The 14,420-nt window shown below is 46.3% G+C and overlaps 1 protein-coding gene across 1 annotated transcript; it reads right to left on the bottom strand.

Moving 5' to 3' along the window:
- Positions 1-4,797: 4,797 nt before the first annotated feature.
- LOC135393267 (uncharacterized) lies at positions 4,798-6,717 on the bottom strand. Its single transcript, XM_064623745.1, has one exon. It carries the CDS (start codon positions 6,311-6,313, stop codon positions 5,150-5,152), a length of 1,164 nt encoding a protein of 387 aa, XP_064479815.1. The 5' UTR covers positions 6,314-6,717; the 3' UTR covers positions 4,798-5,149.
- Positions 6,718-14,420: the final 7,703 nt, after the last annotated feature.

Here is a 14,420-nt window from a genome sequence, read left to right as displayed (position 1 = left end):
TCCTGACTCCATGCATCTTAGCAGCGGTTTAAAAAGAAAGCAGACAGAAATATAAAAGACGCGGAGAAAAGTCTGAGAAACTCACTCCGAAAGGGGAAAGAAAAATTCTTTCCCGGAACAGCATCGCAAGCGGTACTGCCCCGACGACCTTGTTATCGGCAGCGCCATTCCGAAGCAGAAACAGATACAGTTTATTGCTTATTACGCGACCCTCCATAAATTCGAGAGCCATGCTCGTCTGCGACACAAAACAGAGGGTGAGCTGTCCATATTTCCTTCGATTGCGCGAAGAAAAACTACTAAAAGCGAGGAATTGATTGATGTGTTAGCTCTGCATCACTGCAAAGTCTATGTTTCTTACTCATTTTGGTTTGAGACATTTAGGTAGGACCTTTGCAAGTCAAAAGCAGTATAACAGAATCGCGCGTTTCTGTCCATTTCCACGAGGAATGATCCATGTATGATAGACAGTCATCCTTTAAAGAGGCAGATAATTTTACGCTAGATCACCCTTTATTTCAGAAGAATGTCAATCGGGTCCAGGGATCGGCCGAAAAAAGAAAAACAAAACAAAACAAATGTGTTTAGGGAGTCTGGGCTGGTAAACTAAACAAAGTAATATTTTTCGTCCCACTATCTACCCACAGGGACGGGCACAGGACGTACCTGAATGACTCTTCACGGACAGTCCGCGAGTGTCATCCTTAGGATGTTCTGGGGATACACCTCGAAGGACGAGGACACGATGATACTGTGGGGACATCCTGAGGACCATGTGTGTTCTTGGGGCTGATGCCTAAGACCATACAAGAGGGCAAAGACCACAGCTTGGATTGCCTACAGAGAATAACAAATAAATAAGAGCAAGCGCACTGCACCAGTACAAAGTTACAATCACTTGGTTACAACTTACCGCTTCTCTCTCGCCAGCCGCCGACGCAGCTTGCGGACTGATTTCTGACCGCAACTCCGCGGTTTCCGAGGATTCTTGCACGGCCGTGTCATTGCCGCGCGTTTCCAGTTTGTACGAAGCGGCAGCAGCAACGATACTATGAACGTGCAGCCTACCGCAGTATCAACAGTTCAAATCAAAGCACGACAGTCAGCACCTGTCAAAACGGCTTAGATAAATGCGTCCCGCAGCACAGCCAGCGCAGCAGACGACCAACGTGACGTTACGAACACAAGTGACGCAAGCGCCACCTTTCACAGAATGCTGGAGTTGATCACACGGTAGTTACATACTCCGCCACAATGTGGCCACCGAAAATCCTGTATAGTTTCGGTTTGGTCGGAATGTTTCGGAATGTAATAACCTGCGCTGTGCTCTTCCAATCATGCTGAAATTTTCAGTAATTGTTTTGCGCATAATTGCCCATCCACTGCCACTTCTAGGCTAGTGTGGTGACATTAGAACACCTTGAAACAGGAAGCCAAAGAAAGGCATTTTTTCATGTTTTTCTGAACGCGCTTCCGGATTATCGGCGTCATATATCAATAAGAGCGAGACGGTCCACCCTCTACGTATCACTGAACGACACAACGCAACAAATTGTGCGCCGCTATCTGCTCTCCCTTTTGCGCCAGTTTCGTCCACCCACGAAGTCCACGAAGTCCACCCATAATCGGAGATATTGGCATGTTCCAGGCCTTATGGCGCCGAAACCGCATGCCTGGCCGAAAATCGGAAGACGGTCCCCCCGAGTCAAGAATCGCAGATTGAGAATGAAAGAAAGAATGATTGAGACTTCGTGTTGTGTCTGTCCCTTCGTGTTCCCTAGTCTCGGGGTTTTTTACATTATGCATCATCTTCACCAGCTCGTTTGCTTCCTAGCCATTTTTTCATTGTCAAGAATCATAGCTTCCGAATGGCACCAGTTCCACCACGAACACACGAAAATGAGAGCTACAGGTTTGGTACAAAGTTGCCTCTTTTTAAGAGGGGAGTGAGACCATAGCCTTCAGGTACTACCACCACGCTGCTATAGGAAGAGATTTGGGAGAGAGACCCTGAAATGACCTCCGCTTGCTATAGTAAAACGGTCCAACAAAGGCTGACCGCACGAGAGGGAAGAACACCTGAAAGATAAGTTCTTCACGGCCGGAAAAGTAATCAATTACTGAGTAATCGATTACTCAGAAAAGTAATTGACTACTCCCTAAATTACTTTGACGGTAAAGTAACTGATTACTCGAAAAATTACTCAAGAACGTAATTGATTACAAGTAACGCAATTACTAGAAACGCGCTACGCCAAGTCTGGGTCTGTGCTAATGACACGCGTTGTTTTTCCCCTCCTGACGTACACACGCTGTTGCTTTGGTAATGGTGAAAGACGGTGCGCAAATACTTCTGAAATCTTATACCCATTATCTTTGCGAAATAATAACAAGTTTCTGTGAGTAAGCCAAGTGGACGCATTTTTAAGAAACATACCCCCCCCACACACACACACACAAGTAGACGCACCCTAGTGATGTGTCGTTCGCGAATGAACAGTTCGGAATGAACGAATCCCGGGCGCAAACTGAATGAACTCATTCACTGTTGTCGATCGTACTCGTTCGCGTACTCGTCCTCGTTTTGCCAGGTTTCGCCTGCGTTCGCTTCACAGTTTCTAGTTTCTCCGCTCTCAAGTCGATGGTGCGCGTGTCGCCATCTATGTTCGCCGCTGTAAAACAGTGTTGAAGTAGTTAGCCAGGCGAAGCTCAGCGCGCGTGGCCCGAACGGCCCGAAGGGCTCTAATGTGTTCGTTCAAATCAGTGAACATTAGGGACTCGTTCGCAAGATTCGTTCGCGAATCATTGACGCCAGTGGGTCAAGTGACCCTGATCATTACTAGTTTTCTATGCGGAGCCTCTACCGTAGCCACTGAGGCGCCAAATTCGAAGTAGGCAGGCACCAGGGGACTGGTTTAAGATTTCTAAGTACTGATCATTACTAAATACGTACATGAAAAACATGTCCGCCATCTCACATACTAGCCAGAAAGAGCCTTTTCCGGTATACCTGACAAATAACTTGGATTTATGGACTGCAGATCATCACCAGCGATATTTAGAGTGAGCCGATCGTAAACAAAAACTCAGAAAACACATTTTTGATTCTGAATACTTCCACCCATACGACGTCCGCCACAAAGCTCGACATCGACACGCCGTAGTGAACCAACGCTAAGATTCCAAAGGAGACCAGCAAGAACAACGCAATTGTACGCAGCGAGTCGCGGAGAACCGAAGAACCAGTGCGCCGTTTGAGAGCAAACGATTCCGTTGCTCTTCGATTCAGCCCACGAGTGAACGGTTCTCCTCGTTCTCATACTCCTTCGATTCAGTTGACTCGTTGAGTTCTCTATCGTTCTTCGATCCCCGGCTTTGCGACTCGCCTTCAGCGCTCTCCGATTCATCCGAGATCGTGGGGCTTGGCCAATCACAAACCGGTAAGCTCTCAGTGTGGACAATCGAGCTGGTGCTGGTGGCCTGTCACATTCAAGCTTCAGAGGAATGCCGACAGATGGCGCCCGCACCGGAATAGTTGCATGTTGATTCATTCGATCGCCGGGAACGGCGGAAACACTACCTCGAGTGGGAAGCAAGCTCGATCGGGGGTGGCTTTCGATTCTTACTAACAGGTCGCAGTGAGTCTCGCTGTTTCCCGTAGACTAAGTTCATTCTTTTCGAAAGAAAAGTGCTGCACCGGTCCATCACAAGTTCTTAAATACATGAGAGGTCCATGGCGAAAAGAATGTGAGAGGGTTGCCCTGCTTGAACTAGTTCAGGGCCGAGGTGCAGGCGAAAAGAATGGACTACTATGAAAGGGACCAAAAAGTAACTACGAAAGTGAATTTGCGTGACCAAAGAAAGCCCTGCCAAAAGGCTGAAGCAAGTGGAAAGCGGACTGAAGAAAATGTAAACGACGAGAGAATTACAGTGCTGCAGAATGAATTGTTTATTTTCTTCATGACAGCGAAAGACGGTCCAATAAACATGCATTCACTTATTGCAACACACGACCAATATGGCCGGCAGGTGACTGTCAGATTTAACGCGGTAATGTGTTGTACGAACACCATCATGAAACACACTCGCCCACAAAACAGAACTCCTACTCAGTTACTGTCTACAACCCTGCAGATAAGTAGATGCCGGTTCGCCGTTGAGATTGGTCACATGATGTTATGACGTCACGGAAAGATGAACGAAAGAACGAATCTTTTGAACGGTTCAGTAAACCAAACTGAACTGTACGAACGAGTTCACCAAAGTGGACTGGATTGCCCATCACTAATTCAGAGTGAAGACCGGACCCCTGTGAACGGAGAGTTCCTTTTTTGTATTGTTAGTATTATTTTTCATCCGTGAAAAAAGTGTACGTGTGGACAGCACCATAAACGGGAATGGGTCCCTGTAACCCCCGTTAGCAACCCGCAAGCACAGATGAGGAAAGCGTTTCTCCGAATCCGATGCAAAGCAGATAAGAACAACAGCAATTTTATTTTTATTTAAATGGTGTTTTTGATGATGATTTTTGCTTTGACGAGTTTTATTTAAATGATGACTGGGGAGATTCGCCGCCAACGGCGATAGGAAATTTGGACAGTGACAGTGAGGGCACACCGTGTTAATAAAGTTATCCAGTCGGTCTCCAATATTCATGCGGGGCTATGTCCCCTTTTACAGTTACGTCAAGCATATTCGATCGCCTCTGCACCTGTACCAAACCCAGGACCGACGCAGACGCTAGACTGACGGAGAGGACGGACGCAGAGGACGACCTTGGAAATTTGGGACGAAAACTTATCTTTCAATCAAACAAAATGTCAACTTTATTCAAACCAACAATACAAATCGTGTCAGTTCCTTATTTCTTGTGATACCACTTCTTAGAAACCTATGAACACGCACAAATGATCGGTAGTCTTGTGTCACCCATTTGAAAACCACCAATTGGATTTTTTTTTTCTCCTTCACAAGTTTATTGTCTTACGTCAGTGTGGATGGATTTCGCAAATTTGATAGCTATAACAACATTTTGAATGAGTATCCTCCTATCCCCCGTCCGGAGTTGTCATTATCCATTGCAAGGCCGAACGAATTTACCAATGCGGTACAATAATGTAAACGCCGCCACCACATTAGAATAAACATGTTATAGGATTCTTACACCAACAGTTATCGAGTTGTTGTGCACGAAACCTTGCTTAGCTACATCTTCTAGCTTGCGTAATAGAGACCTGCCAAGGCCCCTGTTGGAATGTCCCAGTGGCCTCCTGGAAAAATGGCTCCACCCGTCTATATTTTCGTGGTTCCAAACGCGATGCTCAATATTGTTCTTCTCGCAAGTTGGGTGAACCAGCATCACGGTATAAGGCAACGTAAAGGGCCACTTCAAGCAAGAATCTGTTGGACCGTGGCAAAGACAGAGAAAAACACCCAAGTACGTAACGCCGTTGCGTCTCGTGGTTTCCACTTGCAGTTTAGCAGAGTAGCCAAACAACTGGAAAACATCAGAGGCGCGAGTTACGAGCTCCTTGGTCAGCGATTCTCTCTCGATATCGGCAAAGTCCTGAATGTGAAAATAGGCGAGGCTATTGCTCAAACGATTACAAATCTGGAGCTCGCTTAACATTCCTTCGAGATAATGAATCCGCTCGCAACTCTGAAGCACAAGTTTTAAGGTCTCCTCAACCTTATTCGTATCGTCGGTAGCGTCAGATGCACATCGATCGGGTGAGTCTTGCACAGAGGCACCTCTGCCCTCTTCGGCGTCGTCAACCTCATTGCTGCTCTCCCCAGCGGACGACGTACAACTAACAATCTCTGCGGACGTTACTGTGCCCCCCGAAAGAACATCCGACGACACACGTTTTCCGATATCCACGCGCTTCGACAATTCTTCGACATGCTGCGTCATGGCACCAGATGCTTGCTCCTGCAGGTCGAGGAGTCTGCTTAACGCCCGCCCATTCGCAGATATGCCTCGCTTTGCACTCTCTATGCTAAGAACGTGAACGTTGAGCTGCGTCTCAATCGCGCACAGTCTTTCCATGGCAGCATCCAATGCAGCGTTCATCTTGCTTTCAGTCTCGACAATGCTCCCGTTGATTCCTACAAGGTCTCCGTCGTTCGTTGAATAACTTGCTGCCTGACACCGTTGTTCAGTGTAATGACGGACGATGCCATTGCGTAAGATCGCAGCATTGCATGTGTTGCACGTCACAACGTGGAAAGCACAATCCTTCAAGAAATGAGTCGTCACTTCGTCTAAAACGCCAAGAAATTCGCATCCATGACCGGAGTTGCAACAGCGCATCTTCTACTTCTTAAGATGGCTTGGTTTGAATGCGAACGTTTGAACTTCGTCTTCTTGAATCGGTCCTCCGTCCAGGGGACATTGTCTGTTGCCTCGCAGAACTGTTTGGTAGCAGTGATTGCACAGTGCGTGGGAACATTCCAGGATGAACACCTTTCTCGATACCACGTGACATAAAGAACACGACCGGTTGGAAGGAAGGTCAACAAATTCAACAGGACGCCAATCCATTGTATCCGAAAAGCCACTCATGTACTTTACAGACGACATCACGTAAATTGGAGCAAGGACCGTCCAAGTCGAGCCCCTTGTGTCAAATGAAACTCGGCACGCACACGGGAGTGTCTTGCCCAAATTGATGCGGCGAATAGATAGCTTCGACACCTTGTTGGGAAATCACGCAGCTGATCTCTCGTCTGACGATATTGGTGTTGCCAGGAGGCAGATACCTTCATCTTTTGCTCCGAAGGCTGTATACGTACACGAGGCTGTCGCCCAGCTTGGAAACTAAGAGATGGATAATCGAAATATCGTGGGCACTCGTGCAAGATAAAACACTGCTCTGATAAGACAACTCCCAGTCACCCCTACTTGAACCCTACTTGAACTTTCATTACATTGCACTGCTTGATATTTCGAAATTATGAAATTTATTTCGAAAATGAAATTGAAAATGTAAATGAATCTTGAAAATTATTTCGAAATTAAAATTATTATTATTAATTAAAAATTTCAAGTTATGGCAAACAGACCTTAGATGCTACGTTGTCCCGACTGTTAAATTGCACCGAAGATAAGATTGATATTGTTTATGTTAGGAAAAAAGATGTTCTGGAATAATTCATAAGTGGTTGAACATGTGCGCACGGGGGGGGGGGATATGTTTATTAAGAAAAAAAGAAAGGAAAGGTTAGCCAGGCAAAGAGCAGGCTTGCTATTCCGAAAAAAAAGGAAGAAAGGGGGAAAGGGGAAAACGAAAACGAAAAGGAAGGAGAAAGAAAAAACAAAAAGGGGAATCAAAGAAGAAAAGGAAGGAAAAAGAAAAAAGGGGAATCGAAACAAAGGAAGGAAAAACAAAAAGCAACAAAAAGGAAGGAAAAGGAAAGAAAGAAAGAAGAGAATAAACACTAGCACAACGTTACATGCAGTTAACGAGTCCTGAGACTCAGAGAAAACCGAGGAGAGCGGCGCACGGTTTGGTGATTTGCGCTATGAAAAGGGTGTTACCGCCCTTTTGTGTTTGAAAATTTCTGTTTATTGATGTAATTCTTTACTTTGTTAATGTGGATGCCTTTGCTGCTGTGCTGTTGTAGTAGACGAGCCTCGTCAAGCTTCAACTGAAGCATTTTGCTCGCTCCTTTTCACATCTTTGAATAAAGGTATTGTTACTATATTTAGCTTGTTTAGTGGAACACGCTTTTCCACTTGCCACTGCCCAAGCAGCACAATGCACTGAAAGTCGAGTGCAATAGGGGTGGACGGGTAGGTGGAAGGCCTTGAACAGACTCGTGAAACTAAAGAACATTGATACGACACATACCGTCCACCCCTACCCAAGCAGCACCTCCACAATGTACTGAAAGTCGAGTGCAATGGGCACCGTGCACTAGCTGGAGGACGCTGCGGTCGCTTGATCGACAGCGCCACCCGTGGCGATTTCGCGGGTAAGGGTCTGGTACTGACGCCGCATCGGCGCCTTCGTGTATGTAGCTTTGGTGCTTACGGGTGGTTTCCCGAATTTTATATGTCGGCTTTGGGGCCTTGGCCTCATTAACCCGTGAGACTACTTGTGTGGAAGTGGTTTGTAGAAAGGGCATCTGCTCCGCAATAGGAAACACGTAAAATGTATTCGAGGGGGAGGCTTTTTGCACGTGGAACATTACGTGTCTACGCACAATGTGTGACACGGTGTGTAGCGCAGACAAGCGTGTAGTATTTGTGGCCTGTATCTACGTGAAGTGCATATTTATCCGGAAGGGACTACCAATTATTGGCTACACATCGGAGACTAGCTACGTCCAGTACCTGCGCTGAGGATCGAAATCGCTGAAGAATTCATATGAATAATACAGTCAACAACAAATTGGAATATACATTATGAAGATAGCGCAAAAAAAAAAAACGCAAAAAGCGCAAAAAAAAAAACGTTTTCGTTTCTTTCTCATGGATAATCCGTTAACGTGATGGTACACTGTGAGGATAGGTTGCTTAGTCAACTTGTTCCCAATCTTGCATCGCTCAAGGCAGGGGATGCCCTTTTAGCCCTTTGTGCCTGCATTGGACGCACGGTCATAGTAATAAACATCAATCAGTCAAACAGAATTGTTTCAGAATATAAATAAGGCGTGTTTTTTTTTTTTTTTTGAAACCGGATATGTCATGATAATAATAACGTTTTATTAATGCTAAAGAACGGCCACAGCGGCCTTAGTATAGGTGTACATCAGACACATTGTCGCAGATTGCAACACAGAAGCAGTGTGTGTGTGTGGACGAATGGGAAGGAGCAAAGAACCACTTGTAAACAAAAATCGCAAGATTTGGCAACGATAATAAGATCATACGGACAGAATGCACCCACATAAAATGATGACGGGTTGCGAAACGCAGCTCGGGGAGGACAAATAATTCCCATACTCCCCTGTGTTCTCATGCAAGCTGTATATTGAAGGAAGACCAGGTCCAAAAGCCACTCTTCGCCGACACGCCGCAAAACTAGGGTCCGAGTAAAAGAGATAAATACTGTACGACATATAGCAGACATTAATTTTAGCCAAGCTCCACTATGTTCATTGGTCATTCATTGCTGTATTTCGCAGGCAGCTGCTGTGCTATAAGTCCGCATCGTGATGCTCAACTGGTCACTGACAAATATACTATATGCAAGGTATGAGTTCTAAGTTAGAAACAACAGATTGAGCAGGAAGTTGGATGGACTGCTGTAAAAGCGCTCTCTCAAATATGTGACTGGCGGGACGATACAGCGAGAAGGACGAAAACCTTACGACAAGTTGCCTCTCTTTCACACTAACTTGGTTGTCGTGGCAGATTACCACATAGAATTGGTTTCCATTTGGTCTTCCCCTATGACTTTGTATGCAGGCAGCTTCAAATTAATCGCTCTTTTCGAACGGCGAAACTAGCACAGCACTGCTAGGCGCTGCTGCCTGGTACCAGGGCATTACGCCGCATTTCTCCTCGAGGGGCCGCTGCCGTCGACAGAAAACTCTAGCGCACAGTGCCCATAGTGGTGGACGGTATGTGTCTTATCAATGTTCTTTAGCTTCACGAGTCTGTTCAAGGCCTTCCACCTACCCGTCCACCCCTAATGCACTCCACTTTCATTACATTGTGCTGCTTGGGTATGCACGTGAGTGTCTAACATGGAAGATTGCGTAGGCAGTTTCGAATGTCACCGCGTTGAAATGGAAGGCGGTATCAGTACGTCGTCAAATTGAGCTCTGTTTTATTTATTGATTTGACATATACTGTTGATCCCATCAGAGGGACCGTTACAGGAGAGACTGTAGTTATATGGCTAGAAAATGCTGTGAGATTGCAGCCTCAAAACTAGATTAGCTATCAACAACTACCTAAATAGGGAGCGAACTCCACAAAGATATAGCATCTGGGAAAAAATAATTCTTGGACATATTTATTCTAGCTCTGTACTGCTCGTCTGTCTTTGTATTATTAATGGGTTAGCATTAGAAGCAGGATTTCAAGGGGAAGTGTCGGTGTCGATCCGGTCAAACCGTGGAGAGGGAAGTACGCCGCGTGAGAGAGGAGGAGGGCAGGGGAGAGTTGAGAGTAAGGGAAAGTAGGTCACGGAGCGAAAGCCAATGTACACGCGCCGCGGCCGGTGACGTCACGGAGAGGAGCACGTCTGTGGAAGCGGTCTTGGCGGGGCGCCAGATACGCGGGCGAGTGTGAACTTCCGGGTGTGCAAGGGGCGTATGGGCTGAATTCAAGTACACAATGGAGTGCGAACCGAGTACAAGTGCCGGGCCAAGTAGGCACCAAAAGAAGACGGATTCTGAGCAAAGACGACGAGCTGTCGAAACTGAGGGACAACGCAATCAGCGTCAGGCAGCGGATGCCGCTACTCGGTGCCGAAAGCGGGCGAACGAGTTCCAACAGTTTATTTTGCAACAGCGATTTGATGTGTGAAACACATAAAAATTAACTTTTATCACCGATTTATTCGAGATGATCCGCGATGTTTGCTGAGGAGGCAAAGTGATGCAGGCGTCACAGTCTGGTGCCGGCAGCGCCTCGAGACCGCCTCGGCACTCCCCCGCCCCAATCTGCCCTGACCTAATCTGGACTAACCTCACCAAGGTACGCTAAGCTAACCTAATTCTAAGCCTAACCCTCCTAACCTAACCAATTCTCTATAAGAACGCAGGCTTGACCACTATAGGTACATGCAGCTTTTACTGAAGACTGCTTGCTGCATAGCAAATAACAAACAAACGATAGAGCAAACGCACCTAAGTACACCCGAATGACACTCGATTTCACCCTGAACCCCAGAGAAAACAGTACCAGATGGCCTCCATTCCTCTTCCTGAATGACCATTACAATTTGGCGCAGAGCAGCTCTCGAAACTTCAACGTCCGCCATCTTGCAGCTGAGAGGGCGCAGACTAACTCCAGCCGTCCAAAAATCCTCTCGAAGGTGGCTACTCTAGGGTCACGTGACGCTACGTCATAATCAACTCGCGGGTTACTCGAGTTGAATAAGAAAACACGCCCAGTCAACGTTAAGCATTTACGCATTGTGATTGGTCCCCTAGACGACGTCAGTTTGTTGGCGCGCAAGGATTAAACAACAACAACTTTATTTCAGGATAATGGGTAGGGAGTTTCATCGTCGGGGGCGATACTCTATCCCATTGCTGGAGGTGAAGCAGGAGGATTAATATTCTACATAAACGTATGGTTTCTCTGTATGACGATGGGCGTGCTGCACTCCAATGAAGACGAATGTTTAAAATTCGCTTTTAGAGAAACTTTGAAGTTTTCGTGGCTGGCAGGGCGTTGCTTGAATGTACGTCTTCTGGAGCATAGGACGGCGCAATGAGGCACTACGCCTTCGGGGGGTGGAGGGATATGTTTAATAGAGTGAAAGAAAAACGGGAGAAAGAAAAAGCAAATGTCAGCCAGGCTATTGCCAGCTTGCTATGCCGAAAAAGAGAAATAAAGAAAAAGAAATATAAAGACAGAAACTAAAAATAAACAAAAAGAAAGAAGGCAAAGGAAAAAATGAAAGAAAAACAGGCACGCAGTGCAGTGCAGTACAGGCACGAATGTCCAGTTAGAGGGCAGACGTCAGGCGTCTATCCCGTGATCACTGTGTCCGTGATGAGGTTGAGTTTCTTCGGAGGTAATCACAAGGCACTAGCCGTTGCGCGGGTTAAAACGACGTGCGTCTAAGCGTCTAGCGTATATGATCAGAAGGAGATAAGTTATCTGGCTCGGGTTCGCCCTTTTCCCTGCGTCAATTTTCGATTCATCTGTGTCGAATGAACCTTCTTTCCGTTGTGGGTGTATAAGGTTGTGGTGTGTTGTTTCTCTCTGTCCCGTGCTTTTAGCTGCTTCAGCTATACTTTTTTTTTAATTGGGTGTTAGCGCCGCGAAGCAACTGTGGCTATGAGCGACGTACAGATGTGGACAGACGGAGAGAGGGTAGCAGGAAGGAGTGGGGGACAGGGGGCTTCAGCTATACTGCTTTGATGCATGAATTTTTGTACGTGGAGCCGTTTTTGTGTACTTTATCGACTGTAACTACAAATAACCTCCCACAGCTTCTGGTCAGAGTCCCTTTAATATACACATCAAGCGTCATCAGGTAGTCATGTTTCTAATGTGATCGTACAGATACTGACGGCTAATGGACGTACAGGCTGGTCTGTAGGGGCTCATAGCTTGAATCACTACTACTCACTACTTTGTGCAAGGGTAACGCCAACAGTTTCGTAAACAAAGCCACCACTCAGTGCATCTTCTAGTTTGCACAACCCAGGGGCGCCGTAGCCACTATTTGAACTTGCGACTGGCCTCCTGAAACAATGAGGCGGATTTCTAAACTCCTTCGGCATATCAAAATGACACTGGATATTCTTTTTGTCGTCAGTAGGATGTACCAAGGTGAGCGTATAAGGTAAGTAGAAGGGCCATTTCAAGAGAGTCTTTTGGGCCACAACAAATACGCAGGAAGACGCCTATGTACATGATATCATCAGGGGATATCTCTTATGGAACACATTTTGTCCTCGGCTGATGACTGATGCATTCCTTCCCCCGAAACGACGACACTGAGAGGTGCAGCAACTGGATTTTAATGAAAGTCGTAAGCCCTGGTAGACATGACGATGGACCAGACCAGTCAAGAGAGAGCCGATCAGCTCCCGTGCTGCCCGGTTTTGTTCGTTTCATGCACGAGCCGGCCACGTTTGCCCGCGCCCGACGATGCCTGTGATGATGGCAGTAGAGCGGGACCGACGGTAGCGACACAGTCGTGACAACTTGCCCCGCCGATGAAGAGGAAGCCAAGGAGGTGTGACGGCTTGCTGCAGTGACTCTGCAGTGGCTTGATGGTGGCGATGTTTTATCCAATGGCGCAGTAAGGACCAGGGTCTGAAGATTCGTTTGTTCGATGACCAGAAGGGAATCGATGTACGAAGCCTCCAAATGTAGTTGGGGCTGTGAACACTGCGTGAGCAAACGGAAGCAGACAAACCACCAAAGCACCCCAAGCAGTTTAGGCGAGGCCTAGCCTATACCTTTCAATTGAACCAGGATATGTAAAGAAGAAAAGGTGTCGTATTCTTAATCCGATGAAGGCAAAGTACCTATGGAACCAGAATATCAAGAGCGATACCCAAAATACTAACCAAAGTGTGAACTGCACTTTTATATACAAAAATCCAACAATGTGCAGTAACGGAGTAAGTTCTGATACACCATAGCAAACGAAGGGAAGAGTGGGAGAATGAAAGAAAGAAAGATTCTGAAAATGAAAAAGTATTCCAAAAATGAACTCATATTGCGCGGCTGAGAGCATCAGCGTTGCCATTCCCTTTACGGTAGCGAACATCGAAGTTCAAGAATGATACTCCAACGTAAAAGTCTACAGTTTTTGTTTGACATTTGGTTTAGCCAAGTGAGAGGACAGTGGTCTGTCTCGACTGTAAACCTCGTTCCGAACATGTAACAACTAAGTTTTTGAATGGCCCATACAATGCAAGCACATTCCTTTTCGGATGCACAATATGCTTGTTCGCGTAGAGTTAGTTTTCTACTTATGTATACGACGGGGTGTTCTCTTCCAGCTTCGTTCCTTTGGCAAAGCACCGCACCTATACCTCTGTCACTTGCATCACACTGAATGATGAAAGGACGTGCGAAGTCTGGGGCCCGAAGGAGTGGTTTTGAACTTTTGAAAGGCGCTTTCTTTGGTCGGACTGGCGATGTCAGCATAGTTTCTGATGTACCTTTGATAGTAACCAGTGAGTCCTAAGAAAGACCTGGGTTTTTGTAGTTGGGCGAGGAAAATCTTTAATCGCAACAACTTGTCTGAAGAGGCTGCGGTACCCATGTCCAACAATGTGACCGAGATATGTTACATGGGAGCGTGCAAGTTTGCACTTCTTTGCTTTCATAATAAGCCCTGCCTCTCTAGAACGCTGAAAAACTATTTTAAGGTGTTGCATGTGGTCTTCCCAAGTGGAAGAAAAAATTGCGACATCATCAAGGTAGGGAACTGCAAAGTTTTCGAGACCCTTTAGAACTGTGTCCATGAGCTTCGAAAAACAGAAAGGAGCATTCTTCAGGCCGAATGTGAGCATGACAGGTCTGAAAGTACCGATTGGTGATGTGAATGCTGCGTACCTTTTTGCTCGTTCTGTGAGGGGTACTTGCCAATATCCTCGTACCAAATCTAGGGTTGAGATAAATTTTGCTGCACTAACAGTCTCAATCCTTTCTTCGATGTTCGGAATTGGGTAGATTTGATCCCGCGTTATTGCGTTGAGCTTTCTATAATCAATGCAAGGGCGAGGATCCTTGCCTGGAGCTTCAACTAAAATTAGAGGCGATGCAT

This window comes from Ornithodoros turicata, chromosome 4 (genome assembly GCF_037126465.1).
Source record: "Ornithodoros turicata isolate Travis chromosome 4, ASM3712646v1, whole genome shotgun sequence".
Taxonomy (NCBI): Eukaryota; Metazoa; Arthropoda; class Arachnida; order Ixodida; family Argasidae; genus Ornithodoros; species Ornithodoros turicata.
This window is presented reverse-complemented; position numbering and strand designations above follow the sequence as displayed.

What these genes read in the sequence shown, in the direction of transcription:
- LOC135393267 (XM_064623745.1), bottom strand. Translation starts at nt 6,313, where the DNA reads ATGCGCTGTTGCAACTCCGGTCATGGATGCGAATTTCTTGGCGTTTTA.